At 39.3% G+C, this 27,999-nt stretch overlaps 2 protein-coding genes across 9 annotated transcripts in view; one reads left to right on the top strand and one right to left on the bottom strand.

Moving 5' to 3' along the window:
* Window positions 1–462, bottom strand: part of LOC117667014 (inner centromere protein-like) — a 29,027-nt gene extending 28,565 nt beyond the window's left edge. Inside the window, exon 1 of one of the 2 annotated variants that reach the window (XM_060687781.2) lies at window positions 171–462. Coding sequence is in view for 1 of the 2 variants with exons in the window: in XM_060687780.2 (XP_060543763.2) it covers window positions 194–261 (68 nt within the window). In the remaining variant the exon portion in view is untranslated. The remainder of the gene's footprint in view (window positions 1–170) is intronic. The other variant, XM_060687780.2, reaches the window with a different exon arrangement.
* Window positions 242–27,999, top strand: INCENP (inner centromere protein). 7 transcript variants are annotated; one of them, XM_087883260.1, is made up of 19 exons: window positions 242–758; window positions 3,511–3,655; window positions 4,166–4,273; window positions 8,979–9,730; window positions 11,396–11,444; window positions 12,915–12,948; window positions 14,264–14,360; window positions 16,669–16,726; window positions 18,575–18,689; window positions 18,773–18,907; window positions 19,704–19,739; window positions 21,992–22,101; window positions 22,191–22,311; window positions 23,529–23,651; window positions 24,294–24,466; window positions 24,658–24,772; window positions 24,895–24,993; window positions 26,410–26,560; window positions 27,680–27,999. In XM_087883260.1, the coding sequence occupies exons 2-19, from the start codon at window positions 3,519–3,521 to the stop codon at window positions 27,883–27,885; spliced, it is 2,619 nt and encodes an 872-aa protein (XP_087739386.1). In that variant the 5' UTR covers window positions 242–758; window positions 3,511–3,518; the 3' UTR covers window positions 27,886–27,999. The 7 variants fall into 7 exon arrangements, with proteins under 7 accessions (XP_087739386.1, XP_087739400.1, XP_087739379.1 ...); XM_087883253.1 differs by having other exon boundaries at window positions 399–758; window positions 4,163–4,273; XM_087883256.1 differs by lacking the exon at window positions 242–758 and adding an exon at window positions 790–1,561.

The raw sequence follows: 27,999 nt of genomic DNA, 5'->3' as shown, positions 1-27,999 counted from the left end.
GAAAAATAACTAATGTGTCCTACAAACTTAAAAAAAAACACGTTTTCCTCCTTCCACCTATAAATAAATATTTCCCCCTTTCCATTAATAACAATAAAGGCAGGTTTCAAATAACATAAAAAACGAGTCAATTCTTCCGCAAGAGACAGCACACATTTCCAACAACTTACCCCACTTGAACAACAGACAACACCTGAGCCAAACACACAAAGCGCCTCCCGCGTAATGTGGGCGTGCGCTCGCTGCGCCGCTGGAAACCATCTCAGGCAGCGTCTCATCTCCGATAGTTTGAATTTTTTTTTTTTCACTCTAAATTAAAGCGCCCCGACTAACTCCGCTCCCTTGCACGTTTAAACCCAAGGACGGAAAGGAAAGGGAGAAGAGTCATTGAATTAGCCCGATCAGGCTGCAATCGCAAAAGAGCGGGGAGGGGATGGCGGCTTCGTTTCAGGTGCCTTAGGAGCGGGGTTTTTTTTTTTTCCAAACTTGGCAACTTTTAAGACTTGTGGACTTCAACTCCCAGAATTCCTCAGCTAGTATGACTGGCTGAGGAATTCTAGGACTTGAAGTCCACAAGTCTTAAAAGTTGCCAAGGTTGGGGACCACCTGCCTTAGAGGGGCTTTGAAGTCAGATTAAAGCAACGGCCTCGGGGGAGGAAGGAAAAACCAACAGATGTTATAAGACCTACTCAGGAAGGAGTTGCAACTGGAGACCTCCCTCTCTACAGTCTACAAAGTCTTTAGGAAGCTGCCCGCAGGTAACCTTTCGAGGCGTTGCGCTCCCTCGTCACATAACAAAAGAGGGTGCACTTCGCTTCCCTTCGCTGGATTCGTTTTCGTTCGCACTTCTGGGAAAGGGGGCTTTTGTCGCCTTTTTTCTCTGCGCACTTTCTCAACTAGGTGGGGAAACTGCAGAGTTATTTTGAGAAGGGAGCTGCCGTTTTTAAATCGAGTCTATTAAAAGATTTCTTCACTTTTTGATTTCTGCATTATCAGCTACAACCATGTCGAGAAAACTGTAGGAAGTAGGTAGTCCAGGCAATCGCCAGGAGTCAACGCTGACTCGAAGGCACCGCACGGCTTTCCTGCCACGATTTTTGTATTGTACTTAATGAGTTTGCATTGGCTGTGCATTACGCGCTTTTTTTCCCTCTGCGTCCGGCAGGCGCCCTCGCAGCTCCTTTTCCTCCAGATGACACGGAAAAGCCTCCCCCTCCCCCGGAATCGAGCGGATCTGCCGCTGGGGCGGTCTTCTTTCCCTTACTCGGCCAATAGTAATCCCCGCCTTTAAAAACTCCGCTTCTGATTGGACCTCTGACAGTGTGACGCTCTTTGAAATTTGTAGCGGGCGCCACAAGTGGCTGTTTCGCCGATGTTCCTGCCCGCGCCCGTTGCTGGAAGAAAGAAAGGCTGGCGGTTCGCTCGGATCTGTGTCGGGTCCGGAGGAAACAGGCTGCCCGTCCGCCGCGGGAGCGGTGAATGAGCGACCGAGCGAGGTTTCATGAAAGAAGGACGATCGGTGTCTGTCTGGCTCTTTGATCGTCAGACGGTGGGGACAGTGGTGGGTTTTACAGCCTTCAAAGGTTTCATTTTGCTCTCGGTGGATTCAGTGGCGAGTAACGGACAATGTGGAGTGCAGTTCCGGAACATCATGCCCTGCCAGCATGGTTTCGGTTAGGAATAAAAATTGTAGTCCAGTATCGCTAGGGGATTTGAAAAGAGGGTTTTGAAAGGAGGCCGGTATCTGAAGTCTGGATTTGCACGGCGCGCTTAACTTGGTTGACGAAATAAATCCGCTTTGCATTTGCACGATGCGTTGAATCGTAAATTCGTAAAAGCCACGCAAACGGCTACTGGGACCCCCATCCTGAATTGTAGATATATACTGTATAACCAAAAGTTACACTGAACCAAGGTTGCACGTGCAAATATTGCATCTAGATCTAGCTTGGTTGGTTTTGTGCAAATACAGTCTCGGTGCTGTTATTCCACCCTATAAATGTCTTTCCTTCCAAATGGTCTGTAACCTGGAAAAGAATATGAGGAAGTACCTGCTTCTGATAAGGGGATTAGCCCTGAAGGATGTTTTGATGGGTTCACTTTTTTAAGTTTTTGGCCAGGTTCTTTTGTCAAGATTGACATCTTGCAGAACACCACAGTATTATATTTAAAATTTCAGCTCCTAGTAATTAGGGTTCTATACCAATAAGTTATCAGCTCAACCAGTTATGTCGTATTTTGCTTCATTTGGACCACTTGTATGATCAACTAAGTAGTTGCTGAAATCTCAAATCTGTGCTTTATTGTATTGCAAAAGTTGATTTGTACTGTTTTTGAAGGCTTTTGTTTGGCCAGGCTTTTTGCTGATAATCTGTTCTTGTGTGAGCTGTTTGTAGTAAATTGCATTATTTGCTCTGGGATTTGGTTTATAGATCAGGAAATCTACGTCACTTATAATATATAGCAAATAAATGCCACATTGTATAAGTAAATTGTTAATGTCTCTTAATTTTATTTTTAGTTATATTTGTGTCCTGTAAGCCAATTTTGGCAGCAAGATTAGACAATGAGTTACAGCAAAGATTTTCAAGCTCTGCAGGTTGAGTTGTAACCTTAGGGATTACAATCAACTTGTAAAGGTGATAGGGACACTTAGGGTGGAAAAAAGACCATCCATGTGCAGCAAGAGGGAGTGCTGTCAAAATGTATTCTGGAAAGCAGAATATTTGTTTTTTGACCACCCATAAAGTCAATGAAAATAATTTCATTAGTTGGGGAAGCAGTCAATTTATTTTAAAATTTTAAGAAGTTGCAATTCACAGCACTTGAAAACCCTAGTAAATTATACAGTATATATTTTATAGTAAATGTAAATATTAATATTATAAAATTACAGTGATACCTTGGTACCCCATTGCTGTAAAACTCATTGAATTTGGTACTCAACACATATTGACATGAAAATTTTGTCCTGATACTCATTGTTTGGTACTCAATGCACAAGCTAGAACTTTTGTTGTTGGCTGACTTGTGATTCACTACATTATTATTGCTTATGGGGGGGAAATTGTTTGGTAGTCATTGTTTTTGATGCTCATCACACTTCCCAGAAGGAATTAACAGTAAATACCAGGGTACCACTGTGCATTTAAAATTGATGAATGTATTTGTAGACAGATTTTGGTTTTAAGGTTACTGCAGCTTAGATGTTTCTGGGGGAAAATAATATCAAAGATGATTAAGTATTTTACAATTATTAGGGTTTGTTTATTTAAGCATTTAAATTGCCGCTTAAATAGTGAACATAAGGAAAAGAAAAAATATAACATAATTAATCAAAATAAAACAAGCCTTCAAAATTAATAAACAATAAAATTAAAAAATTGTATGGAATTTGAGAAAAGGTTACTTTTTGCAATTTTACATTGAAAAATGCAATTTACAGCATGTTATAATGGCGATCTTGCTTTTCTGTGACTTTATTCAGAAGTTGTTATTTGTGTTTTGCAGGCTAAAACATGTTGAATATGCTGAATCCTATGGCATTAGAAGAGGAGACAAATAAAAAGCTCACAGAATTTATCCAGAATGTTCATGATAGAGATTTTGTATGGATGGATGAGATTCTTGAAGAAGCTATCAAGATGTTTAAGAGGTAAGAACTAACAAATTGCTAGAAATGGTACTAAAAAGGTGGGTTCCACCTACCCATCCAAACAAACAATAGCTGCCAGAAACTCTTCAGTCTCAAATTCTTAATGTAAATCTTTATAAACAATAGGAGAAAATAATTGAATACAGGAAACAATTTTATCTATATTCAATTTAAATATATATAAAAGTAAGTAGTTTTGGTCCTGGCTCTTTGTCCTAACTTCTAGTTATTGTATTTGGTCCTTTGCTTCTAATTTTCAAAAAAGGTGCTAACATCAAACCACACCAACCAGCAGCCTTCAATGAAACAGATCTCCAAATGGCTCGATTGTTCTACCATTATAATATGATTTTTTTAAAAAGAAAATGATCAATCCTCTTTTACTGAACAAAACTGTGAATCTGAACAATTAAATTAGTGGTCAGCAAATATCCTAGGAAAAATTGACAGGATTTTTAATAAAGGCACCTATCAAATATGGTTAAATTGTTATTTCTTTTGTCAAAGTAGTAGCTTTAATGGAGAACCAGAGCTGATGCCAAAAACCCCATCTCAGAAAAATCGTAGTAGAAAAAAATGTCTCTCTTCTATGAAGAATGATCAACTTGCCACAAGAAGGTAGGATTTCTGTTTCATGTTTGAATTTATGCGAATATTTGGGTTACATGTACAATTCCAGTTGATATTTGGATCCAGTCTACTTGAAGAACTGTCTCACCCCGATGAGATTGGCCTGCCCCACCCGCGCCAGCAAAGAGGGCATCCTGCTGATCCCATCAGCTAAGAAATTTTGACTGGTGGGATCCAGGAGAAGAGCCTTCTGTGCTATGGCTCCTGCCCTCTGGAACATCTTACCCCCTGAGGTGAGATTGATTCCCACGCTCCTCCAAGACTTGGAGAATCAAGAAACCTTCGCACTGGAGGTAGTTGAGTAATTAAAGTCTATTCCCACCTCCTCCTCATCTGTCCCACTCCCTCTTGCCATCTTTTCTTAATGATTTTATCACCTGTGTTATTTATAATTGATGATTTTAATATTTTTTATGTTGTAAACCCCCTCCCCCCTGAGTCATTGGACATGAGGTGGAAGGCAGACAAATTGCATAATAAATAATTGTGGAAAATGTTAGGATTAGGAGTATCTAGAGTAAACTGAATAAATTTATCATTTGGGAATGGTTTACAAACTATAAACTAAAGTACAAAACCATTTTAAATGAGACAGTTTATGGCTTACAAGACATAGACACAGTACCTATCTTCATCTGTAAATAAGTACCGGTATATTATGATCTCATAATTAATAGACTCAGTCCTTATTCTCAAATCCCTCTCCTGTCAGATAGTAGGATGTGCTGTCCAGATGGATGGTGGGAACAGGAGCAGAATCTTGGTGTACCTGTAGAAATCCCCATAGATAGAAATGTATTGTTGATGGACAGTTCTGAATATTCAGCATAATGGTATTCTAGGTGAGGTCTTTGATCCACTGAGTTGAAGTCTCCCTGTTACTTGTGAGTTTTCAAGATTGAAATCTGCCTACGATAACCTTGGATTTACATAGCTTCCCCCCCCCCCATTGAATTCAATTGTAACCAATTTTAAAGACACTTGACTGATGTACTAAAAGATCTGTGGTGTTTTTTGGGTTGCATGAGCCAGAAGATCTTTGGAAGATTCAGCAATTTGTTTCTTTATCCCTGTCCTCTTTACAAATCGTGCAGAACAACCAGTCTGTAGAGATTCTCAGTCATCCAGGTCATGGTTGTCCCAAAGTTGCTCTTTCACTAGGCAACTGTGAAAAAGCACCTTTGGGACAACCATGACCTGGATGACTGAGAATCTCTATATAGATTTTTAGCTATACAATTTGGGATGAACACCTTTTGAATACACCCTTTGGAGTAGGAATGGATTTCCCGGGAGAAAAAATTGCAGACTATAAAACTATACACTACTCAGGTGTCCCTGAGGACACAGATAAACCCCCAAGTGCTTCAATGACCCTCTAAAAGGATGCAAATGACCAGCTGTCTGCAAGGAATATGAATCCTTCCATTCCCCACTATCCTGTTAGAGCTGAAGAAGCTTCTTGGATGAGGAGTGAAATGTCTTCAAAGAAAAAACAAAGTCCAGTTGCCTCCTGAAAAAGCACCTTTGGGAGAGCAACCAGTCCTTTGATCACTATTTTTTTTTAGGTGGATGATGAGAAAATCAAGATAATTAAAATTATATGGATTATAGATTCACAATGAAATGAGCACATCATAGGAACAGTAAGCCAAATAGATATAATGTTTGGGGCAGGGTGGATTTGATTTAAATCAACTTGATTTAAATCATAATTTTTAAAGAGCAACTGTCATCTCTGCTACTCCTTTGACCCACTGTTGACTCACCGATAGTCTCAGTGTTGCAGAATATACAGCCTCATGCTACATAACTAAGTTCCATTTCATGCTGAATAAACTAAATTATTTATGTATCTTAAATAGAAAACTGTCTTACGATAGATTTTTACCCCAAAAGTTTTTTATTAAAATAAATTCGATTTAAATCAAAAAAATCCGATTTAAATCAAAAAAAAAATCAATGATTTTTTTTAAAAAATCAATGATTTTTATCCACCCTGGTTTGGGGATAAGAAACAACTTGCCACAACCTCTGAAGACAGGCTTAGCAAACTTGTGCAGGCTAGTTTAGATCTTTGGAATTTTGAGCCTGCTTGAGTTGCATGGCCCAGGAATTCAGCTTGTGTTCTTGCATGTCTGTATTTTCTTTTGTTTGTAAGCAGCTTGAAACTCTGCACTCCTATATTGGCACAAAAATATATGCAGTCTCTGCAGTGTTGAAAAGGAAAAAAACCCCTGAGAAGATGGCATAGCTACTTAGGCAACATAAGTGGCATACAAGTCTAATAAATAAATAGCACAACTCATGTCTTTGCTGTTGTCCTGTTTCAATTGAATGGAACTGTTTCTTGAGTGTCAGTGGAGCTGGCCATACATTAAAACATGCAAAATAAGATGATAATTGAAGGCTGCATTCACCTCTTTGTAATAAAAGCATATGAAATACAATGACTCTAATGAGCAAGAATTGCTCTGTGTAGAATAATAGCTTATTATAGGTTATTTTTAGATGTAATTGTTTGGAGGAAATGTGAACTGATTGTAGGGAACTCAACAGTCACAGGGGCTTTTAAAATATTTCATTTCCTGCTGCACTTAAAAATCAAACTCAGACCCCCCAAATAAGTAGTTTTCATTACCATTCATTTCCATTACCAGTTTCCTTTAGGCAACAGATTTGAAAAGTAGTGTGCTTTGGACAAATAGGCATTTCAAAATGATGCTTGGAATTATGATTCAAAGTTGCGCAACTTTCATAGGGATATATTAAGAGTTCTTTCCCCCCCAGCACATCTCCAATTCTGATCCAGCCAATTTTTGAACTTGATTTCCCCACCCCCCACCCGGATTTCTCTCTCTGACAAATTTATCTAGTTATGTGCTGTTGGAGAGAGTTGGCCTGCTGACGGACAGAAAGATGGCCAGAGTCCCAAGATTCTACATAATTTTTTCAAACATACTATTTGGTTCATAAGTATAAAATGGATTTTTTGAGATACCAGTTATGGCCTGTAGAAATATGGATCATCACTTCGATGGAAACAAAAGAGATACAGAAAATGCTTAGCATGGTAGTCATCTGGGTGTCTGCAGTTCTGATTACTTGATTGTATGTGTTGGATTATTGTTAAGGACTTCAGAGCCTGTCTATGGAGATTCTCAGAAATCCATGTCACGATTGTCCCAAAGGTGTTTTTTCAAGAGGCAGCTGGACTTTCTGGTTTTTCTTTGAAGATGTTTCACTTTTCATCCAAGAAGCTTCTTCAGCTCTGAGTCTATGATAGTTTGACATTAGGTAACTTTAAGTAGGACTGGGTGAATCTTTGAAGGAGAGTTTAGCTTTGACAGATATTTGAATGAAGAACCTCTTTGAAAACTTCCTGAAAATATTGGGAATGCTTCTGAAGACAACTCAAAAACTGCAGCTGTTACACAGTGCTGGTGCCAGATTACTAATCAAGGACATTTCCTTACCTTGAGGTTATCACACTGATTACCAGGCCCCATTCAAAATATTGGTTGTCACTTAGAAAGCCCTATATGGCATGGTACTCAGATATATCAGGGAGTGCTTTATGAAGTATGAGTCTATCTGACAAGTCCGAACGTTGAGGAAGATGTTGTAGGGATTTTACCCTCCCTTGAAATCTGGAGTAGAAAATAGGTATTCTTGGTAGTAGTCTCTTTACATTATGGAAGACAACATGTTTGGCTCATGCTCTTTTGTTCAGAAAAATTCTTAAATCTTTTAGTGCCCAGATGATTTGCCATTACTTATTATTTATTATACAATATTATTGTGTTCTTTTTAATGTTTGGGATGAACTGTTTTTGGTTTGCTTCCTGTTCATTGCCTAAAGTTGCTCAGATTGGGACCGTCTATATATTCTGAAAGATAGCTAATATATTCACTCTGATCACAAAGCACACAACAGCTGATGGAATGCCTTCTGAGCCCAGCTGCTGGCCAAAAAGGGAGGAAAGTTAGAGATTTGCAAACACTACTCAGGGACCATCAAAAATTGCTTTGACTTCCATTAGACCTTCTAAAGCAGGGGTGTCAAACTCAAGGCCCGGGGGGTGGCTATGTCTGGCTCTCCCCAGCTTCATTTTATTTGGCAGAGGGTTGCAGGAGTCCGTGGCAGCCGAGAACAGAGCTCGGGAGCCCATTTTCTCTGGCAAGTGCTTGGGCCTCTACAGGCGCCCCCAATACGAGTGATGTTGAGCTGACCACACCCACCTCGGCCCCCCAAGATCAAACACAACCCTGATGCGGCCCTCAATGAAATTGAATTTGACACCCCTGTTCTAAAGGAAGGCAGCTCCTTAGAGCTCATTGATTAGGTAGAGTCTGCCTACTAGATTATGTAGTACTAAATGACTTCTATATGTATGATGTGATTAATTTCTTTAGAATTTTCTGCTCAGTAAAATAGTATTCACCGTAATTTTGAGGACATGTTTTAAAGATTGGCTTTCTTTTTATTTATTTGTTTGTTTGTTTGTATCCCGCCAAAGGTCACACTCTCAGATCAAAAGATCAGCAAAATGTTTTGCCTAGTTCATTTTAGCAAACTGCTTCCTCCCAATTGTTTTTACTGTGTGAAAAATTAAGTGGAGACTTGTTCTGCTTACTCATAGTAAGTGCTGGTTTTGGCATTGTGCACTTGACAGTATGTTTCTTTTACCAGATCATCTAAAAGAAACAGTGCCAGGATAAGAGCTTCAAAGAGGATTTCCCAAAATACTCAGCGCAAAAAAGAATTAGAAATTCAGAAAGCTGAACTAGAGAACATCTCTCCTTGTGTTCGTGTAACAAGATCACAGGCTGCCAGGTCTTTCAAGTCTCTCTCAGTTGCTGTTAAGAATCCAGTTATTGATTTAGCCAAAGGGAGGATACCACTAGTAGAAATTAGTGCCAATGAGAGACACAGTGCAGAAGGGCAGATAGAAAATACGCCACCTCAACTAGCAAAGGTTGCCTTAAGCCATACTTTGTCTTCATCACCTGCTAAGAGATCAAAACCCTTGTCTGAAAATTCTGTGATCATAATCCAAGACACTCCCGAGGAAAAATTAAAAAAAGAGGTGGGACGGACAGCATGTAAGTTGAAGATAGCAAATGTGTGTCTCTCCAAAACTATTGAAAATGAAGCGGCCAGCATTGAAAAATTATTTCCAGAGCAACAAGCAGATAAGCCGCTATCTGAACCCAAAGCCACTTTGAATTTAAATGAATCTCCACAAACACCTACTGTCTGTAAAGGAAGCCGTCGCTCAGTACGCCGAAGCCTGATGGGCAGAGCCTCCACAAGCTCTAGAGCCTCTCTGGCCAACAGATACTCACTAAGCACTAAAAGGGAACAAATTGTCTTGAGACGCAGTAGCAGGACTGTATCTAAACAATCTATCCAGCAGTCATCTGTGCATACGCATGCTAAGAGTAAGTTTTTTTCTTTTCAATTTTATAAGTCCATTCCAAGCGTGGTCCTTTCAGAGGATATAATACAAAATAAATTTCTCTATAAAACTATTAAAATACTGTACTTTTAAAGAAGTTCAATTTTTTTTTTAAAAAAATGCAGTTTCAAACTAGATATGAGCCAGTTTGGTGTAGTGGTTAAGGCATTAGGCTAGAAACTAGGAGACTGTGAGTTCTAGTTCCATCATATCTGGATAACTTGGGTCAGTCAAGCTCTCAGCTCTAGGAAGCAGGCAATGGCAAGTCACTTCTGAAATCTTGCCAAGGAAACTGCAGGGACTAGTCCAGGCAGTTGTCCAGAGTCAAGGCCAACTTGAAGGCACATCCCTCCCAAAGTTATAGTTATACTTTAAGAGTGAAAGTGTTTAACACAGCATGGTTTATTTAAAGTCTAGAGTATTTTCAGAACTCCCTTAAAGTGTCCCTAGATGGAACTGATTTAATCAGATTGGGGCTACTCCAAAGAAAAGTCCCTCATTCTAATATCTCTCTGCTGTACTGACCTTCAGGAGGGCCTAGTAAGTGAGCACTGAAAATTTGTTTTTAAATTTTAAAATGTTTTTAATGATGATAATTGTACTAAGTATTTATTGATTCTTTTATCGTTTTGTATGCCACCAGTCACATGTTTGTGAAATGGATAGCTACCGTGTTTTCCCGAAAATAAGATCCTATCTTATATTTTTTCTGAACCCTGAAATAAGCTTGGCTGTATTGCCATCCGCTCAAAAGCCCGATTGGGCTTATTATCAGGGGGTGTCTTATTTGGGGGGGAAACAGGGTATAGGTATTAGACAAATAAAGCACAGCTGAGTTAGTGTAATATAGCTGTAGCTGGTATTCTCAATGGAGAAGCCTTTTAACAGGAGAAAGTTCATTGTTATAAACCCCCTTTTTTTTAATATACAGATAATCCTCAATTTACGACTGCAACTGGGACTAGAATTTGTATCATAAATCATTGTGATCATAAATCAAGTCTGACCTGAATGTAGGACAATTTCTACAACAGTTGTAAAGTGAATTATAAGGTTGTTAAGTGAATCCAGTTTGTCAAATGAGTGTTTTTTTTTGCTGGAAAACAGCAAACCAAAAGGTTGCAAATTGTAATCGTGTGACTGCAGAATGCTGCAATAGGTGTAAATATGAGCCAGATGCCAAGTGCCTGAATTGTGAACATGTGATGGTGAGGCTGATACGATGGTTGTAAATTCAAGTGATTTTCTCCCTCATAACTTTGAACCATTGTTAAATGTTTGAAAGTCAAGGACCACCTTTAAAGTTGATCCTTAAAAAATATCAGAAACTGGCAAAAGTAGTTAAAACTTTAAAAAGCCAGTAAAAAAATATTTTAACAAATGAAAGAACATTCATTACGGAAAATAAAATTCAATAGAATTCAATAACTCGAATTTCTGGTTTGGGAAAAAAAAAAGTCTGGTCTCAGAATATCCTAAAATTTCTTAAACAGGTTTCATGTGTTTCAAACCCAGACTAATTCAGTGAGTTATCTTTTGGCCTGGGTGCTGCTAAAAATGTAATAGAAAAAAGATATATTTGTTGTTGCTGTGTTTTATTTTAATGGTCTAGCTTATGTGGGGGATAAAATGTTATTTGTGCTTTCAGCTGAGGCTATTAAGGAAGTGTTTCCGGATAAAGAAAGTACTGAATCCAGGTAAGCTTATTTCAATCAAAGAGGTTTTGTGAAAGTAATAAATTATTGATTGAAGACAGCTACTGTAGTTTAATATGGAATATCTTTGATAAGCAGTTAATTTTATTTAATCATTTTGATTCATTTATTACATGGCGTCAAAGAGATGCTCAGACCTGAACAAAAGTAAATAAAAATAAATACTAGATCAACAAAAGAAAGAATTGGTGGAAACTCTCTTGCATTAAAGCAAATGATTTCTATTTTCCTTATGTAGAGTGACTGGAAAAAAGGAACAAGACATTTGAATACTGCCTGTAGTAATTAGAGCTTGCTTTTCACACACAGCAGTCTTTCAAATTCTTTCACTTTCTTAGCTTTATTACAATACAATCTAGTTATCAAAATAGATTCTTCTGCATTCTTGTGTGGCATTTTAATTATTCTCCATGAAGCCTAATGTACAGTGATGTATGTCAATGGGGTCTGGAACACCCTACCTAGGTCATTTTGGTCTACTTCTAGTTTGGAATCTTAAACTGCCAACCTCTGGAAAAAACACAATCTAGATAGAGGGAAGTTTTTGCATGGACTAGAGCAGCTGTCACAACTGATGGTCCGTGGATCACTGGTGGTCCACGAGAAAATTTTGGTGGTCCTCAGAAAAATTATTTGCATTTTTATATTGGACTAAATCAGGGATCCTCAAACTACAGCCCCTAGGACAAATAAATGCAATGAACATTTGTGTTGCTGCGGAAAGTCTCCCCCTTCGGGGTCTTTTTGTGTGGGTCGGAGGGGGGCAGAAATTCTCATATGGCGTCTGCTTTGGCCTCCTGGTGCAGGGCTTTGGGCGAATACTGGAGGGAAGCACAGCTGGTGGCGAAGAGCCGGAGGACCTTGTTCCAGTGGGATTGCATCATGGCCTGGAACTGGCTGACCATCTCAGCCCGCTGAGCCTCCAGGCCTTGCACTCCCACAGGTCTTCCCTCTGCTTGGAAAGCCTATGCTCCTAGCCCTCAGTGAGGTGCTTCTGCTGAGTCTCCTTCTTGACCAGATCCAATTTGAACTGAGCCAGCTGTTTTACCAACTCTTTCTTGTGGTGGCTGCTTAGCTCCAACAACTGCTTCCTGTTGGGGCCCTAAGGAGCCCGGGCAGGAAGGCGAGGAGGGGCTGGGTGGGGAGGGGCAAGTAGAGACCAGTGAGGCGCTCCTCAACACGAGTGACATCGAGTTGGCCACGCCCACCCAGTCACCTAGCCACACCCAGCCAGCCAGTCATTAGGCAGATCATATTAGTGGTCTGTGGGATTTAAAATTATGAATTTAGTGGTCCCTGAGGACCAAAAGGTTGGAGATCCCTGGACTAGAGAGTAACAGAACTGTTTAGAATCTGTGAGCGTTGCACAGCCTTTATTAAAATCTTACTATTAAAAAGAAATCTGTAGTTAATCGATATTATATATCTCTCTGTTCTTTTTTTCTCTCGTAGAGCAACATTAGATTCTACGTCTCATTCTCAGAAGGTAAGTTAAAACAGATGTTTATAAAAGCATGTTGATGTAAGCAGAGCACCCCTTCATAAAGTATTAATCAGCCACTTTGATAGAATGTGTAGCTACTTCTAAGGCTGACTCTAACTGTGTATGTGTGCTTATATAAGCCTGTCAAAGAAGTCTTTTGAATGGGAGGGATTTGCTGTCATTAACAAACGTTGCAAAGGATCTCTTTTGAATGCTTGGCTCTGTTCTGTCTACTGAACTGCATTTTGGAACTTCAACTGGATAATTTCTAACTGATCAGATTTCATATATTTAGTAATAATTTTCTGTCCCCAGGATAAAGGCACATCTGTAATACTACTGGGACTATTCGCTGTCCCATATCAGAGCACATGTTAAATTTCAGGTAGCCATCTATAAATGTATTTTCTTAGTGTTTCCAAAGGAAACAGTTACTTCATCGTTAAATGATAGAAGTTTGACTTTTTTATGGTTGGTACCATATAATTGCTTATTAAATTTATACTTTCCTACATCATACCACATTTGTGAGCTTGTACTATGGGATGAGAAAATTCATATGCAGCTTACCCTTGGCCAAATGTAATTCTTCCTTGTGTAATGTGACTGACACTATAGAGCAGAGTCTGGCATGTAGATAAGAACATATAACTTTTCTTGCCAAGCCTTGAACATTTTGGTTCTCGGAAGTAGGAACCTATGAGTGTGTATTATAGTATTCATAATAATGGAGAGTTGTATAATCTCTTACATAAACTGTTCTGGAGATGACTGGTACAATAAAAACAACTGTTTCTGTTTGGAGCTTTACATTCCTAAGTTCTTTTACTATTTTTTATTGTTTTAAAGCAGTTTGTATTAAAGTGACATGAACATCATATTTGTGACTGTCTAACTAAAAAGCTGTTTATTAATCTTTATTGTCACAAAGGTCATTGATCTGAAAGAATATACAAATTATATCTTGGGAGCCTTATGATTCTTGCTAGTGTCAGATCATCTGGAAAGCAAATATTTCTGAATCCGCCAAACTTAACCTGTGGTGAAAAATTTCTGGCCCATTTTTGTGCTTGATATTTCTGAACCAGGCATTGGACTTTGGTTTAATTATACTTATAAAATAAGAATTCTCTGCCACTTAAGCCTCATTGATTTCAGTGGGTGAAACGTAAATTTCAATTAAAAAAATTATAGTATTACATTCGGTTCAGAAGCATCTTAAATTTAGGTTAAACCATTAAAGCAATAGCTCAGTCAACTAATAATTCTATGTACCTTGCTTGGAAAGGAATTCAAAATGTGATTACCTTTATCATAGGTTGATGAAAATCTCAACAAAACCCTTTGTTCTAATAAGACTGGTATGCCAGAGACTCCCCAATCCGAAGAAAAACAGCATAAAGGAGACAGGGAAGGTCAGTATATTAGCTAAGTAGCAAAAGTAGCCAACTTTGAAGCAGATGGGACATGCCTAAGGAATACAAACATTAACCATATTTATTCAGTACTAATCCAGTTATTTGAGGGCAAGTTTAATAATAGTAATAGTTTTAATAAGGGTTTTATTTCAGGGGGTGGGGAGGAAAATCTCCCATCTTCCATTGGTGATCAGATTTCATTTATACCTGGCATTTTTGCTCTGTGAAGTAAAGCACCTAATAAAAAAAAGTAAAGCCAAAACAATATAAAAAGCTAATACAAAATGAAATTAGCAATGTCACTCATGCCTTAGTCTTTCTGGAGTACTGCAGTATCTTCTTCATCTCAAGCTGCGCTTGAAGATGACTCAAGCTAAAATTGTTCCAGAATGTAGCTGCTTATGCAACATGGGTGCCTCTGTAACAGTGCATCTCAGAACATGGCTGCCTCTAATGCCTTTCATGGTGCGTCAGCTGGATATTTGCAAGACTGTCTGTTTCTAGTTATCTTTGCCATCCTTTAAAACTAGAGTTCCGGTGATCTGGGTTGGATCAATTAAACATTATCACCTTATGGGGCCCAGGAAGCATACTTTTTGTGTCTGCCATATCAAACAACCTTCACCCTGAAATGGGTTTTGCTCTACTGGCCTTTAAGAAGGTCTAGAGCAGTGATAGCGAACCTTTTTGGCACCAAGTGCCAAAAAGGGTGCGCGCGTGCGGCACCAAGTGCAGAAAAGAGAGCACTTGTGTGCACTCATCTAGGCCAAGACCAGGAATAGGATTGCCCAGGGGTGTGCATCCGCTGGAGAATGTACTTGCAGTTTCTTCAGGTTACTGCCGCGCATGCGCACACGCCAATCAGCTGGCCAGCGCACGTGCTCACTGGAAAATTGGTTTAAAAGCCTGTGCATCTCTTATATTAGAGTGTCAACCTTTTACTTAGAATCTTTATTCAGGTTTTTTTTTTTTTTTTTTGCCAAGAAGCTGACTGGCCAAACTTGAGTTGCTGCTCTCTTGACTTTATACCTATCATAATAGGGTTGCAACAATCATGGATCAAATCTCTAAAACTTTGCTATCTACTGATCATTTGGATTTTTGCTTCTTAGATAAATTGATGCCAGGCCTTGACTTCAGTTCTAGTGCCACCCCTGTCCCCCCAAAAGGCCACCTTGTGCTTTTCCCTGTGGCCCTTTGGGGTTGGTACTATTGCCTCAGGGCTAAGCACTCCCGACGTGCATCCCTTGCCTTCAGGTGGTGTCTTTGTGTTAGCCAGGCCCTGCAACCTATTCAGGGCTGTTCCTGGTCAAACAAAACCTTTGCTCTTGAAGTGTCTTAGGTGAATGCTCTTCCGTGACCTCTGCTATCTCTGAGACCATTCTTAAGTATCCCTCACTCCCCCCTCACCCTTTTCCTGATTATGGAGGCACTCGAGGCCATTTGAGAGCACACCCCATGCTTGTGCAGCCTCCAGAAATCACACAACAAATGGACATGTTTTTGAGAATAGTTGTTGAGTGAATGCTGGTGTCTCACTCAAAACATTGTGGCATGTCACCTTTGACAGCATGTCATGGGTTTACCATCATTTAGTTTACACTAAACAGATTGTATTTTCTATAAAAAATAATTTGTACACATATGAATATTTTGCCCTGACAATTGACTATTTACTGTGTTTCTCAAAAAAGATGACCCTCCTTGAAAAGAAGCCCTATCATGTTTTTGAATGCATGCAATCAAATTAAGCCCCACCCACAAAATTAGCCCTAATTAAGACCCCCGCCAACCCTGGGGTGCAAGGGGTGGGGCAAGGCACACAGGTAAAAAAATAAGCTAGGGTGAGGATGGGGGGTGGAGCTGCCCTACTTACCAGGCCTTGAAAACCCCAACATCTTCTGCGGCCGTGTGCCGCCATTCGTACACATCTCCCTGGCTTTCGTTTTGCATTCAGATGCCAGCCGGAAGGCATCTGCAGCCAATAACAGAGTTGTTATCAGCTGAAGATGCCTTCTGGCAGACATTTAAATGCAAAACAGAGGCCGGAGTAATGCGTGCGAGTAGCAGCAAGCGGCCGCCGAAGAAGTGAGCCAGCAGCAGCTTCTGGGCGGAGCTGTCAATGCCACTGGTGCGAGGTGAGTCAATAATTAGAACCCTCCAAAAAGAAGGCCTAGCCCTTTTTTCGGTGGTCAAAAGAAAATCATCTTTTTGGAGAAACACAGTGTTTATTTGCTGATGAAACAACTTTGCCTCTGCCTAACTTGGTCAAACCCTTGAATGCTCATCCTCTATTTTTCTTTAGATGCAGAAGACAGCTCTGAAATGAGTGATGAGTTACAAAAGCAGCCTCTAAGTGCCCGGTACGTTTCTTACTTCTTTTTGACAAAAGCTATGAAATACTGATCTAGGGAGATGGAGGAAAATAAGAAAGGAAACCTCTCTACTTTGTTCTTTGAGTATAGAAGGTAGTCAGGGTTAGTAAAGATAGCTGAAAATGAAAGGATCTGCAAATCTTAATACTGAAAGTCAAAAAGCAAACTGGAAAGAAATGGGATTAAAAATTTAAAAAAGAAGACAAAAGTAATTACAATAGGTAGAGCAACCAGCCTTTGAATTGGCAATGAAGATACTGAAGTAATGGATAGCTTTTTCCTTTCAGGATCAATCACTTCAACAGTAAAGACAAAAGCAGTCAAGAAATACATTGAAGATTAGCACTTGTTAGACTAGCCATAAAGACTTTGAAAAAGATATTCAAATGCCATATATATCAATACTATCAAAATCAAAAGATCAAAATCATGCAGGCCATGGTATTCCCTGTGACACTCTATGGAAGTCAAAGCTGGATTTTAAAAAGCAGGCTAGGAAGAGAAATGACACCTTTGAACATTGGTGTTAGAGAAGACTTCCAAGAATACCATGGACAGTCATGAAAAACAAACAGTTGGATTATTGAACAAATCAAACCAGAGTTCTCAGCTCTCTGGAAAAAAGTTGTAATGCTAAGAATGGTGAAAGAGGATGACCAGCAGCAAGAAGGATAGATTCACTTACAGTGGTGGCGAGTGCACCATTGGGTAGAAGAATCTATCACTGGTTTCTAGGAGTTAAAAACAACTTGATGATAATCACAATAAGTTTTAAATCTTTGTAGCTAATTGCAGGGAACTATGTGATTTAATATCAAAAGCTATATTCCTTCCCAGTTCTTCTGTGTGCTCAGAACAGATGCAATCCTCTTCCCCAAATCTTTCAAGGATTTTGAAACTTCTCTGCTTTCAGAGCATTGTAATCTTAAATTCAATAGGAAAAAAGGCTGCACAGTTTCTTTCTGTTTTCCTTGCCTCTGTTTCTCACAGCACCCCCAGTGAAGTGTGTGATGTAGCAAACCCACCAAGAAGAAAGCTCAGCAGGTCCAAGTCACAGGACAAAAAAGAGTCATTGGTTTCAGGCCAAGCTATTGAGGGAATTCCTGCTGCTAGTCTTCCCAGCCATCTGCGCAAATACTAAGAAATGCTCAGCATAAGCCTCCCACAGAGCAGTCCCCCCAGGGATTCTACCAGCTTCCTGCCAAAATAATCCAGTGGTGCCTCTATGTACCCCCTGCCAAGGTGGGCTTCATGTAGTTTTTCAGATGTTAGTGCTCCACATCTCTCAGTATACATTACCTTTGCTTAATGCTGATGACAGTTAGTATTTAATAAACTTTGCAGGTTATTCTGCATCCCAGACATAAGGAAACTATTCTCGGGAGCCACCAATGGGAGAAAAGAACAATAATAACCTTTCCAGATAGTTAAAACCAAAGGGGGGCTTTTCTTTTCTTTTCTTTGGAAACCTCAAGAGAATTTTCTTGGAAAAAAGAAAAAATTCCCTAGAGCCTTAGCATTTAATTTTCCTGTACTATATGGGAGGCAATTACTGATAGGCTGCTAAAGTGATAATCTTATAAAGACACTGTATCCTTTCCCCTGTCTGTATCTCAAATTTTAGGTTAAGGGGTTTTAGATGCAGTCTTAAATCCTAAGTAGCTGATCTTGGACTTCTACCTCATTAAATAGTTACCAAGCAGCTATTTTGCCCCTGAGTAATTTATGAGTTTGAAAGACACAGGATATAAAATTTTATATTTGCCACCTGTATCTGAGGCAAGGAAATGTTAGGGCTGAGTCGTGATGTCCAATGAGCCCTTTATAATCTTGCAGGAGAAAGCCAAGCTATAAGAGAGCAATTAGTGATAGAGATGATGGACAGCACACAGAAGATGAGCTCTCCCCACCAAGAAAAAAGACTCTATCTCCTCAGTGTCCTGCCAGCAAGGTAAGACAAGCATTATATCCCTGAAAGTACACCCAGGACAAAGGATTGACTTCCATGGATTGATAATGTTCTGGGTTTTTCAGGTTGTGCGTCCTTTCAAAACATTCTTGCACACAGTGCAGAAGAACCAGATGCTGATGACTCCTGCCTCTGTAAATCGAAACAACACAATAAAATCATTCCTCCGGCAGAACACTCCACTCCGCTTCACTCCCAGGGTAATTTAAAGTACTCTGTATTTAATGACAAAAAAAGAGGGGAGGGACATCTGAATTGATGGTGGAAGTTGCCCCTCGTCAAAAGTTGTAAACATCAAGAAGTTCAAGTTCTTAGTCTTGTTACTAAGTTTAGCTAAGAACATAATCTCACATTGCATTTATTCTGATTGTTAACTCAGGAGTTTACACAAATGTTCAGTTTGAAAGTCCCTGCTTGAAGCTCTTTGGGTTCAAATAGCGAAAAGCTTTGAAGTACTGTATGATTATATTCAGTTGAGTTGAGCTAATAAAAGAGCGAGGTTGAAAAGCAAGAATGTGAACAATTGATGAAAGAAACAAGGTTTAAGAAGGACCAGGGTAAGCAACTTCTGAACAGGTGAAATTGTGGACTAGTGGCAGCAAGAAAGTCGATAGGCAAAGGGCCAAAGAAACTGAAAGGCAAGCATGGGGTTTGGGAGATGCATTGTTTTGAAATTCTGAGCAATGTCTTTAGATTTAGCTCTTTGTTAAACCTGAAAGCTCAATAATTTTGCCTCATGCAAAATTTGTATATAGCCTTTAAGTTCAGTTCAGTTCCCATATGAGTTTCTGGCAGATAGTTCAGTCCTTTGTTGCTTCTTGAGTTAAATATCCCAGCAGGTTGCTCTTATTGATTCTAATTCAGTCTGAATTAACGAAATGTGTAATAGGGCAGGATCCTATTTCAGCCCTATTGCGGGCAATATACAGATACTGAAAAGATTTTCTAACACCCGAATATATTTATTAACCATTTCTCAATCTTTTCTTTACACAGGGAGGGTTTGTTGTAAGTAACAAGAATGCTCTTACAGTAGGTGCATTTGTGCATAATTAACCCAGTGTGTGTTGTCCAAAGCTGTCCTAACTTGCATAGAGATCTTTTTTAAGGGAAGCCCAGCATATTAGTGTTTTTCAACTAAATTCTACTAAAAAGTAGATAGTGCATATACATTATTAGAATTGTACTACTTATTGTGATAGCCTTCAATATTTCAGAATATTGTACATTATTTCATCTAATTCATGTCTCAACTTAGATCCATTTTTCAAGCTAAGAAATTGCAACAAAAAAACTAGGCTATCTTTGGATCACTTCATGTATATTAATAATACAGCTGCTTTTAAGGTGTGCAATGTGAAGTGTAAATAAAATACAACATTCATGCTGACATGCTTAGTATATTTGTACAAGTAGTCCTTGTTTAGCGACTGCCTTGTTTAGCAACTCTGCAATTAAAATGGTGATTAAAAAATAACTTTATGATCAATCCTCACATTTACAATGTTGGCAGGTCCGCAAAGCAAAGGAAAACTGAAGTAAAATGGTTAAGCAGAGTTGTGGTTTCGCTTAGCAATCTCTTGGCCTAACTGCCTAGTTCCATGATGATGAACCTATGGCACGTGTGCCACAGGTGGCACACAGTGCCCTCTCTGAGCATGCGAGCTGTCGCCCCAGTTTAACTGCGCTGCGCATTTGCGCACGCCTCCTGCCAGCCAGCTGGTCATCAGTTCTTTGCCACACATGCACGGGGGGTGGGGCGCATGCATGGCCGACGTGCGTGCATTGCATTTTGGGGGTTTGGGCTCGTGTGCCCACATTTGCACACACACATGCACGTGCTTTGGACACTCGGTCCAGAAAACGTTAGCCATCACTGGCCTAGTTGTTTCCAAAAGCAAAAGGGCTGCCAGTGGGGGGAGAGATATCTTCTGAAGGACAGCGGAAACCTCAGGTCCCAAAGACCTCCTTGAGTGGAAGAGAACTGGTCCAGCAGGCATAAATTGAGGGCAATCTGTAAAGGGTGCTAAAACTTAAGTATGTGATATGTTTAAGGTTTTATCAAGGCTTTGTTTTAAATCCCCAGTCCTGATTCTTTTTTATGCCAATTGCTTGAAAATTTCAGGAATTTGTAGTGGCAGTGAACACGACTTACAGGAGCAAAGTTGGGCTTGCAAACAACTACTTAAGCTCTTACATTTCCCTCCCCCCCCTTTGAAAATTCTGAGTAATTGGCACTATTAATTTGTATACACAGAAAACATTCTGTTCCTGAAGTAATGTTGAGAAGAACTCTGGAATATCCCACCATTTTTTCCCCCAGGCCTCACTAAACCAGTTGTCTTGGTATTGACTCAAAAATATTTAAGAATACCTATTTTTGCTAATCTATTTCAGAAAGCTTTTAACAACCTAAATAAATGGCTGGAACATCATGGTCCAGGAAAAAATAATCCTTGATGCCCTCGGAAACTTTCCATCTTCCAAATAGGGTGGTTTATTTACTGTACTTTTCAAAGTATAAGATGCACTCCCCCCCACCCCCCAAGAAAAAGAGGGTGGAAATGTTGATGTGTCTTATACACCGAATACAGCCATTTTTGCCCTCCTGAAATCCTGCCCGCGGGTTCTGTTTTTGCCAAAAACAGGTCTATTTTTGGCAAAAACGGGATGTGCAGAGTGTTTGGGGGCCTGCAGAGTGCTCCTGTGGGCTGGGGAGGGCAAAAATGTGACGTGGGGGGTTTGGGAGGCCAAAAACGGGCTTTTTTGCCCTGCTTAGCCCCCAGGAGCACTCTGTAGGCCTCCCAAACCCTCTGCGTGCCCCATATTTGTGAAAAATGGACCCATTTTTGGCTTCCAAATCTCCAACGTGTCACGTTTTTGCCCTCTCCAGCCCCCAAGAGCACTCTGCAGGCCTCCCAAACCCTCTGCATCCCGTTTTTGTGAAAAATGGGACGTGCAGAGGGTTTGGGAGGCTTGCAAGAGTGCTCCTGGGGGCCAGGGAGGGTAAAAACTTTTCTTGTTTACCACTTCGAAATCTTGGTGCATCTTATAATCCGCTGTGTTTTATAGTCCGAAAAATACAGTAGTTTCTGAATCCATTGCAGTTTTACCATGAAATGTGTTCGCTAGAGTAGGTTACCTTTTTTTTTTTTTTTTGGCTAAAACCACAATTCTGCTTTTGACCTTTCACCTCAGCAAGGACCTTTACAGTCACAATAAAAATGAATGCAGCTTTTCATAAGATCCTAAGATAAGCTTCTTCCCTCTCTTCTTCTATCTAGGAAAAAGAGAGGCAGCGGTTAGAGAATCTGAGGAAGAAAGAAGAGGCCGAGCATCAAAGAAAAAGGAAAATGGAGGAGGAAAAGAAACGGCGATTAGAGGAGATGAAACGGTGTGGATTTGAGTCCTTCTGGCTGCCCCTTTTGTAATTTCCCCCAATCTTTTTGACTTTCTTCTAACCGGTCTCATGTGTGCCCTCAGTAAACGTGAAGAGCGCCTACAAAAGGTGTTGCAGGCTCGGGAGCGAGTAGAGCAGTTAGAAGAAGAAAAGAAAAAACGACTTGAACAAAAGTTGGCTCAGCATGAAGAGAAGAATGAGAAGGTAAATGCAATGAGAGAGCTTTTGGGGAAGATGGGATCTCTACATAGTATCTAGCTGTAAGATACTGCTAGCACTGTAACTTCTGCTAAAGCCAGGTAAGATTGTTAAAATTATGTTCTTATCCTCTCAGCTCAAAACTACCACATTACTATTTATATCAGATTTTTCAGACTTGTGCAAAGAAAATATCAATTTTTAGCTTTTATTTCCTTTTTTTTAAAAAAAACTTGCTTTTTAATCTGTAACAAAAGAGAAAAAGAAAATAATCCAATACAGTAATAAATGATAATGCAAAAAAACAAAAGAATAAAACTAAACCTTAGAAAGAAGATAACAGTAATAAAAACAGAAACGACATATACATAGAACAATGAAATATGATCATAATCAACTCTTAAATAATAAATTAAACCTTGGCCACCCAGAACCATGTTTATCAGATTTCTCACAGCATTGATGGAATTCATCTATACCGTGTTTCCCCGAAAATAAGACACTCTTATTAATTTTTTGAACCCTGAAATAAGCGCTTGGCCTTATTTTCAGGGAGGTCTTATTATTTTGGGGCGTGTGGAGTAAGACGGGGATCCTCTTTCCGTCTTACCTGATTTCCAGCTCTATCTCCCTAATCCTAACCAAAGGAAATGGCGGGGACTGGCTGCGCATGCGGTTAAATATTTTGGGGGAGGGCTTATTTTTGGGGAAACACAGTAGAAACTTTTAACTCGGATACAGCAGAACATCTTCTGAGCTACTGCTGTTCCCATGCTGAATAAATACATGTTCTTCATACTTCACTAGGTTCCAAATTTTTCAATATAATTCCACACCACATTCATATTTTGGACTTAGTTTTTTTCTAAGCCGCTGCTTTACAACTCTAGAGGCTCCCGTCCATGTATAGATCATAAGACCCTTTTATGGTTCTTACTTCTCTACTTACTCTAACGCTTTCCTACCGATATGTTAGTAGAATTGTTTTCTAATAATCTGAGGTGAGGAATACATTAAAATTGTAGAAAAACAAAGCACCCTCTTCCCCATTTTTTCTCAAAGCTGGAAACAAAACTCCCTTCTATGTGTTTGTGGCATGGTCCTATGCGCTACAGCCCTCCATGATGGAAATACTGCTTGCCCAGTTGGCATAATGTATTATCTGCTCTGTTATTATCTTGAACAAAATATGTTCTATGTACCAGGCAAGTTGTGTATTTTAGGTCCGTGAGGAAAAAATGGCAGAAGGCAAAATTAAGAAAAGGGCAGTGGCTAAGAAGCTAGAAGAACTCGAAGCCCGGCGCAAGCAAGAGGAAGATGCCCGCAAACAGAGAGCACTGCAACTGGTAAAGTAGAGGGTTGATTGGCAAAAGCAGGGCAGTGGTAGACCTAGGGGACTGAAGAAGGGGAAATGAATACATTCCTATTTGTTATTGACACGTTTCTTTTAATTTCTGCTGATTTGGGGAAGTCTTTAGATTACCCAGATTAAATGTGTTTATATCATGAGCATCAAGGAAAACCTGGTTTGTAAAACAGATTATAACTAATCTTATCCAATGCAGATTTGAATCCATCCAAAATCATAGCAATGGAAAAAGCACTTGGATGAGTCATTTGCCTGATAGCACCCACATTAGTATAGTGGTTGCAAAAGTGCACCCACTAGGAAGATCAAGTTCAATTCTTGGTTTAGTCTTTCTTCCTATATAGAACTTTTTTCTGAGAAACTGTTCCCCCATAGTCAAGATAAGCTTCAAAATGTCACTGTGTATAATTGGAATAATTTTTTGGCCTCTTTTTTTTCTTTACAATCTTACATATTGAGAATTGAGTAGCAAAAAAAACCCCAGGATGCTTCAGTTCACAATCTCATATGTGATTATGGAAGAGATGTAGCTAGTATGATGTATGATTTTTCCTGTGACTCCTCTATGATTTTCAGATTAACTGGCTTTCAGTTGGAAAATAACAAGATCTTTTCCTAGGAGGAGGAAGAACGTAGACATAAGGAATTGATGCAGAAGAAAAGAGAGGAGGAACAAGAAAGAGCAAGAAAGATTGCAGAACAACACCAGGCTGAGCTGGAAAGAGAAAAAGAACTGTCTGCTAAGAGAGAACTGGAGAAGAAGCAAGAGCAGGAAAAGATTCAGGCACAGCGGTAAGAATAGAGTAGCTGAGCATTCTTCCATGAATTCCCATAAAAGTAGGCATGGGAAGGTTTCTGAGGTGCACAAATATATGATTAGGGTACCTGGAAGTATAGCTAGGACTGCCATGGGGTTCATGTTAATGATGAAAACATTGATTGCTTTTTTCTTCAGATGGTAATTGTAGCGTGTTTGCTTACAGGAAGCATGAACAGCAAGAAAAAGAAAAGGCTGCACGCTTGCAGAGAGAGGTTTTACAAGCAGCTAAAGAAAAAGAGAGGCTCAGGAAAGAAATGGAGGAAAAAGAGTGGAAGTTGGTAAGGGACTCCTCCATCTCTCTCTGAATGTCTTCTGTTATGTTTGCCCTCCATCCATCTCATCTGGATCCTGTTGTGGAGCAACAGCACTGACCTCTCTCAATATTGTATGGTCTCTTTAGCAGGAGCAACGGAAGCAAGAAGAGGAACTATTGAAAACAACTTCAGAGGCTCAGGCAAAGGTTGCTAATAAGCAACTGAATGTAACCGTGACTATTGAGGTAACCTCAGAATTACCCTGAATAATTAGCAAAAAGTAACAATAACCCTAAATATATGGTCTTAAAGATTATATTGGAAAGCAGGTTACCTCTAGCAGTCTTAAGATTTAAAATATAGAACCATTTTTAGTAATGCCAATAAAGTAGAATTCCACCTTTTCAATTGTTGAATAGAAACATCTCTTTGTATACACTTCTGCTGGGAATTGTAGCTTGGCAGCATCTGGAGAGGCAGTCACTTTTTATTATTGTTGGTGGTGTTGTATTTAAAGGGTATAATTCAGTGGTGAAATGTAAAATTTCTTACTGCCAGTTCTGTGGGCGTGGCTTGGTATGTGTGTGTGTGGGGGGGTAATATGACTGAGTGGGCGTGGCCAACTTTTTTTTAAAACTTTTAAAATCATTTTTTCTACAACCTCTTCAGCTGAAGAGGTTGTAGAAAAAATGCTTTTAAAAGCCTCTGATGAGCTCAGCTGAGCCATGCGATCATCAGAGGCTTTTTTTTTTTTACTTTTAAAAGCGTTTTTTCGGCCAAAGAGATTGTAGAAAAAATGCTTTTAAAAATAAAAATAAAAAAGCCTCTGATGATTGTGCAGCTCAGCTGGGGAATATGGGGGGAGAGGAATTTTTGCCACCGGTTCTCTGAACCACCCGCCTCCATTGCTACCGGATCAGGTGATCCAGTCCGAACCGGGAGCCTTTCACACCTGGTATAATTGCCCATCTTATAACAAATTGAGTGGCTCCCAATTAATTACTCTACAATAAACACAATCTGACACTGAATAAATCAGAATAAAATATCCTTGGTCCTAAAAATAACAAATAAGAATGTTGGCCTATTTTATTGCTCTGTCATTTTAATATCAAATCTGCTTCTCCCATCACTCCTCCCTCTTTGTGTGTGTTGTGTTGGGGAAGGGGGTTTACTGTGTTTCTATATGTGTCTCTCTGAGACATCTTTTCACAGATTTGGAAAAACCTGAAAGTATCAAGTTAAAATCTAAGGAAAGAAAATAAACTTGTTAGAAAGAAATATCTGGATTTGTACATTGTATTTTTAAAAAAAACCTGCTTCCTAGAGCTTGTTGATGGAAAAATAAGGCTATTCGAATATTTTTTTTTTCATCAAATAGAATGGAACTTTGGATCTTTGGGTTATGCTTTACCACAAATGTCCAAAACTGCTTAAAAGGAAGGGAGGGTGCAGCTCAGACAATTAGGACCTACTGCTGCCATTGTTGGAAGAACTAGAGAGTTTATTTGGGAATGAGGATGAATAAATTATGTGGGTTACTCGTGTGAAATAGTGGGAAACTACTAGCAGATATCCCCTAGCATGTGCTGTAACTCTTTTAGTAGTTCCAGGATCCAGTTCCAGTGACTTGATTTTGCTGCTGACATTCTTTTTTCTAGAACTCACCTCTCTGTAATTCATATCCAATGACACCTCAAGGCCCCAAACAACCCAAGATTGATATAAATAATTATGGAATGGATTTGAACAGTGATGATTCAACAGATGATGAGAGTCAGCCCCGCAAAACTATCCCTGCTTGGGCTTCTGGTATGTTGAAACCCATCTGTGTTTCTTTGAGTCACATTATAGCTAAGCACTCCCTTAGATCTTAGATCTCCCTAATCCAGTGTTCTGCAGATGTATGGAAAGTACAGCTTCTATAATTGCTAAGAATTCAGAGAGACAAAATAGTAACATGAGAAGAGGGTGCTAGGTTGTGGAAGGCTTCTCAGTATTTTATAGAAACTGTTACAACAAAATATGGTAGTTCACCTTACATGCTTTTAAAAATTGGCAGACAGATTTACAGAAAACATCTTTATCCTGCATTAGCCTTGAGTGCTGAACAGAACATCTGTGCTCAGAAGCTGTGTAATAGCCATTAGTACTTTGGAAGAGTGAGTGAGATGCTGGGCTAGATATGACCAGTGTAACTATTTCTGTAGTCTAATAAGATTTTCAAGCATCTTCTAAACATGCTTGCTTAAAAACAAATCAGAGCTTAATACAACATGGAATTGTACTTCTTCTAAAGATCTGGGCTACTAAAAATATGAAAATTCTGTGTAATGTGACAATACAGTATTTGTTATGTATCTGAAGACTTGACATAGTTTTTTAAATGTGATTTAGCACTTGGTCTTTTAGCACACTTTGTGAATATACTTTTAAAATGTGCTAGGAAGCAGAATTTCTATTTCCTGTTGGTTTTAGAATGGTGACTTTATTTTTAATATAGAGAAAATACTTTATAGAAATAGCATAAATACATTTCAGATAATTTACAATTAAAGTTGTATATAAGATGTCCATCTCTCTTATTGGCCAGTTCTGTTAAGTATATTTTGACAGGCAGATTTCACTGCTTCTAGTAGGAATCTATAATGGTTCAAAAATATTTCAGGAAGGAAATGCTTTGCTAACAAAATCAAGATCAATTCTAATTTCAATCTGGTTTTTGTTTTTTCATTTTAAAATGTTCATAATAGTTGCTACTGTCTTTTGTGTGAATTTAAATTATGAGGAAAGAAGACCCTTTCCTTGGTGAGACCGGGGAAAATTTATCCATTCTTCCTTGGGAACCCTTGCTGTGTGCATTTTAAGAACTGAAACCTCACAATACAAACCATCAATGGCAGTCAATATATTGGTTCTTCCCTTCCTTAGGAAATCAACTAAGCCAAGTAATCCTGCATCAATATTATAATCCACCAAACACCAAAGCGCTCTTTGGAGTGGTGAAGAGTCCCAAGTTGGAAGAAATCTTCGATAAGAGCAAGCCACGTTATTTCAAGCGCACAAGCTCTGCAGTGTGGAATTCTCCACCTTTCCAAGGGGGCAAATCTGTGTCTTCTGCCTTCAAGAGGTTCTGATGCCTGTTCAGTCTAATGTGTGTCTGGTTATGTTTGTCAAAGGAGAAAATGAGTTGCTTTTTAATAGTGTTGTACACTCTTTTATCCATATTAATAAATATTATACTCATATAA

Source organism: Pantherophis guttatus, chromosome 1 (assembly GCF_059756535.1).
Source record: "Pantherophis guttatus breed Tessera chromosome 1, ASM5975653v1, whole genome shotgun sequence".
Taxonomy (NCBI): domain Eukaryota; kingdom Metazoa; phylum Chordata; class Lepidosauria; order Squamata; family Colubridae; genus Pantherophis; species Pantherophis guttatus.
Note: the sequence above shows the minus strand (reverse complement) of the source record. Positions and strands in the feature narration are given on the sequence as shown.

What these genes read in the sequence shown, in the direction of transcription:
- INCENP (XM_087883253.1), top strand. Translation starts at nt 3,519, where the DNA reads ATGTTGAATATGCTGAATCCTATGGCATTAGAAGAGGAGACAAATAAA. An exon ending in CTACGTCTCATTCTCAGAAG is followed by an intron (nt 12,949 to 14,263) that starts GTAAGTTAAAAC and finishes CCTTTATCATAG; the next exon opens with GTTGATGAAAATCTCAACAA. An exon ending in GAAAAGATTCAGGCACAGCG is followed by an intron (nt 24,467 to 24,657) that starts GTAAGAATAGAG and finishes GTTTGCTTACAG; the next exon opens with GAAGCATGAACAGCAAGAAA.